Genomic DNA, 4,197 nt, shown 5'->3' with positions numbered 1-4,197 from the left:
TCCTGCATACGGCCTCAACATAGCCTAAATATCATGAATACTATTTTTTGAATGACGAAATTCCATTATTTCATGTACCTGCAGTTCAAATTTGGAATAGTCGGAAAAATTCAATGCAACGGAAAAAATTAAGGAAATATTGTTAAAGAACTCATAATTGTCCCAAATTTTGAAACAGGGAAATATTTACTGTATCAAGTCCCCACAAAAAAAAGGGGGTCAAAAAAACAAAAAACAAAAATAATTTGCCGGGTGCCACCCAGGGCACCCGGCAAAGAATCCTTTGCCGGGTGCCAGGTCATGGGGCACCCGGCAAAGAAATTTAAAAAAAAATTAAAAAAATTCTTTGCCGGGTGCCTAACGGCGTGGCACCCGGCAAAGGCTGACGGCCGCTGGCCGCCGTCAAGCCGGCCACCTTTGCCGGCGGTCATATTTTGCCGAGTGGCCGGCACCCGGCAAAGACTAATTTTTGCCGACGGCTGGAATTTGCCGAGTGCCCGGCTCCCGGCAAAGGCTGATTTGCCGGAGGCCTTTCTTTGCCGGGTGTCTCCAGGCCTGGCACCCGGCAAAGAATTCCTTTGCCGGGTGCCCGATAAAAAGCACCCGGCAAATTTTTTTGCTCCCGGCAAATCAGCCGTTTCCTGTAGTGGGCCATCGTGGCATGTCAGGAGGCACCTTTAGTCCCGGTTGGTGTTACCCACCGGGACTAAAGGTCCTCCTTTAGTCCCGGTTCCTGACCCGGGACTAAAGGACCCCCCTTTAGTCCCGGATGCTTGTTCCCGGGTGGGGAACCGGGACTAGAGGGGGTTCCCCACCGGGAGTAAAGCTCGGTTCTCTACCAGTGTAATGATTGTCCAGCAAGCCAATCTGATTACTAATTTGTTCTTAAGTCCAGCAAGCCAATCTGATTATTAATTTGTTTGCTCAAGATATATATAATGACATACTCAATGATATAATTCATGATTAAACATCTTATACACATGAAATGCTGTGATTGGCTTGACAACTTTTGTATTTTTTCATAATTTACTATTTATATTGTAGAGTACTATAGAGGTTCCGTTGCCTGTTTCTAGTTCCACAGCTTCAGCGGAAGATGCAAGGTTAGTTATCATTTATTGGAGCATGTATACTTTCACATTGCCATAAAACATTTCCACATGTATATTGTTAGTGTATTTGAGTGGAGTGTTGGATACTATTTTAATTATTTACTCATATAAAAAAGTATCCTTGCCATTACTGAACTGCAGCGGCATATCTGATGGAAGAAAGAATAAGCCAGGAGAAACTGAGGGACCTTCTCCTTTGTTACCAGGTATGGTTGCAATTTCTTTTGTGCATATTTTCGACAACTCCCATTCATGCATCGGTGATTAGGTAATAGGCAAGTTAGTTTCATCATGGACACCATCTTTTTATGTTTGATCAAATATATGTTGATTTCTTTAAAACATACCAATATTGGCTCTATCCATATTATAATAGTAGAACTCTTTTTTACAAAAGCATTCATAAAAACATGGTTAACTGTCACTCCCTTTGTACCTGTTTTTGTCACTAAGAAACATAATAGGAACAGATGGAGCAGCACATGTTAAAACAAAGCTAGTTGTGGTCAATGCCATATATTCAAATCTGGAAAAGGAAATAGAATCTACATAAAAATAGGAGACTGGGAGATTATTATCAATGTTTAGCACATGGAAGTTAGTTCTCCTTCAAATTGTGTTCTTACTATCCTAGAAAGAATTCTTGGTTCTAACAAACTTTCGCACTTACATAACCTCAATTAAACAACGTTGGTTGTATATGTTACTTTTGTAACAGGTTTAACAAAGTTCAGCTTATCTGAGTTGAAGGATGCTACACATAATTTTTCAGAGAAAAATAAGATTGGATCAAGTGACTTTGGTATTTTCTACAAGGTACTGCATATATATGCTTGGCATGCTATTTTGTACGAGAAAATTTTTACAAACCCAAAATACATTGTAAAACCAGATAACATTGTCAATTGAACATTTAATAAGCAATATATTAAAAACCTACACCTTGATTTGCATAATCTGTTGCAAAGACACAATTTGAAGGATGTCTGTCATTTCCATATCGTAACCTATCACATTTCTACTTTCTTATGCAAAAATTACTTTCCATATTATTTATAGAAGCTACCAACCTAATTTAATGGACACACAGGCATACACAGGGCGTTTCTTTTATAGCTTTATTTTCAGAATGAAAATTATACTTATCTTGATTTTATAAATTTCAGGGTGTACAGCATGACGGACTCATGGTTGCCATAAAGGAATTTCAAGATCCACCTCAATTTCTTCTGGGACGATTGAGTGCTCACCTTCGTATTGCATCAAAGCTCCAGAGCAAGGATTCGGAGCCTTCTGGGAATAACACCTATATAATAAGAGTTCTGGGATATGGCCACGAATGCATATGGGGGCAGCAAGAGTCTCCTGAAACTCATATTTTTCTTGTCGAAGAATACCTGCCAAATGGAAGCATGTACAACATTATTTATGGTATCTTCTGATCCTGCCTCTGCACCAACATTATGCATATGAATCTAAGTAATCAATATATAGTTGCTTCAATGCAATTTGTATTTTATCTGCAGGGTATCAACTTCATTGGACCTCCCGCTTCCACATAATCCAGTGTTTAGCCCATGCCCTACATTACCTACATGAGCAAGACATTGTCGATATGAATGTTAAACCAGCCAACGTCCTGTTGGATTCTGATATGAATCCTAAGTTAGCTGATTTTGGAATAGCTAGAATCTTGGAGAGACAAGCGATTCATGACAGCAACATAGCCGGCACAGTGTAAGACACAGCTACCTAAACCACCTATTAGAGTCAAATTGTGACACACATAGAGCTCTTTTACTTCTTTCCTTCATCTTAAGTTACTTGTTTTGACATCTTCTATTTTTATTTAACTATTAAGGGGATATATGCCTCCTGAATATATCTTGGAAGGTACTTTGTCGACAATGTACGATGTGTATAGCTTTGGTGTCACCCTCCTCGAGACCATTAGCAATATGTGCAAAACTGAGCCTGCTCGTCACCATGCTTCAGTTCCATGGGTAAGTTATAATTTACATGCACGCACACATAGTATGACAAATCAGTTGCCATTATTTCTCGTGAACTTTCTACCTATGCAAATGGATGGCATGGATTTGCAGCCCAATTTGGTTCTTAGAATTTGCCTGACAAATGGGATCCTTCTTTTTTTTTTAAAAAAAAAAAAGGAAAACCGAAAGGGGCGGGGATTGATGGGCCTTATGCTTCTTTTTTTTCCCTTCACCTTGTTTCACTTTCACATGCATGTTTTCTTTGTATTGGTTCATATTTATTCATTACGTTGTTTTTCTCACAAAAAGACGAAGAAATAAATGTTGAATTGAGTTCTTCCAAAGAAGCCACATAGATTTCGCAAATGATTCAAAAGTTAGTGGATACCTTATTATACAGTTTAGAAGTGAAAATAAGTAGATTTTTCATGGTGATAATACGCATGCACAAAATTCATGGTTTCATTCAAAATTTGCAAGACAAGTAGAACATCTTCAGCACTAATTCGCAGTCAGGTCTGTTAGTGATGAAAATTTTGCATTGGTTATATGCATGTTTATCTATCAGGCTTGGAATGTGCGTGAACATCAACAAATTGGTGAGCTATTTGATCCATCCATGTTCGATGAATCTCAGCTGACAGAGATAAAAAGGTGCTTGGAGATAGGACTACTATGCACTCAGTTTGAGAGTGCAAAGCGGCCTACCATGGCATCTGTTCTTGAGATCCTCAGTGGCAAGAAAGAGTTAACAACCCCGAGGCAACCAGAATATACCAAAGCAAGGGTCATAGATGCCAAAGGGTCCAGCCATAAGGTCAGGAGTCGGAGGTAGCAAGACACCCAAGTAATGGAGCTGTTTGACCGATATATATATGATGGATAATAATTTGCTGTTGTAATTGTAAATATGGTTTGCTCGCTTGTATGCAATCTGTAAGTGTGCGACTTAAGTGGTGGCAATCAACAGGAATTTCTTCTTTTGAACAATTTGTAAGTGCTTTACTTGTATGTAACATCTACTGGTTCTGCGAACATGGTGCTACTGCTGCTTGTAATGTAAGTAAACATGTGACCCATTTGTGAGA

At 39.0% G+C, this 4,197-nt stretch overlaps 1 protein-coding gene across 1 annotated transcript in view; it reads left to right on the top strand.

Moving 5' to 3' along the window:
- Nucleotides 1–3,944, top strand: part of LOC136480932 (cysteine-rich receptor-like protein kinase 10) — a 6,120-nt gene extending 2,176 nt beyond the window's left edge. The window contains exons 2-8 of the mRNA XM_066478352.1: nt 1,048–1,106; nt 1,257–1,321; nt 1,834–1,931; nt 2,282–2,546; nt 2,642–2,852; nt 2,977–3,118; nt 3,678–3,944. Of these exons, the coding sequence (XP_066334449.1) occupies nt 1,048–1,106; nt 1,257–1,321; nt 1,834–1,931; nt 2,282–2,546; nt 2,642–2,852; nt 2,977–3,118; nt 3,678–3,944 (1,107 nt within the window). The remainder of the gene's footprint in view (nt 1–1,047; nt 1,107–1,256; nt 1,322–1,833; nt 1,932–2,281; nt 2,547–2,641; nt 2,853–2,976; nt 3,119–3,677) is intronic.
- Nucleotides 3,945–4,197: the final 253 nt, after the last annotated feature.

This window comes from Miscanthus floridulus, chromosome 9 (genome assembly GCF_019320115.1).
Source record: "Miscanthus floridulus cultivar M001 chromosome 9, ASM1932011v1, whole genome shotgun sequence".
NCBI classification, from domain to species: Eukaryota; Viridiplantae; Streptophyta; class Magnoliopsida; order Poales; family Poaceae; genus Miscanthus; species Miscanthus floridulus.
Note: the sequence above shows the minus strand (reverse complement) of the source record. Positions and strands in the feature narration are given on the sequence as shown.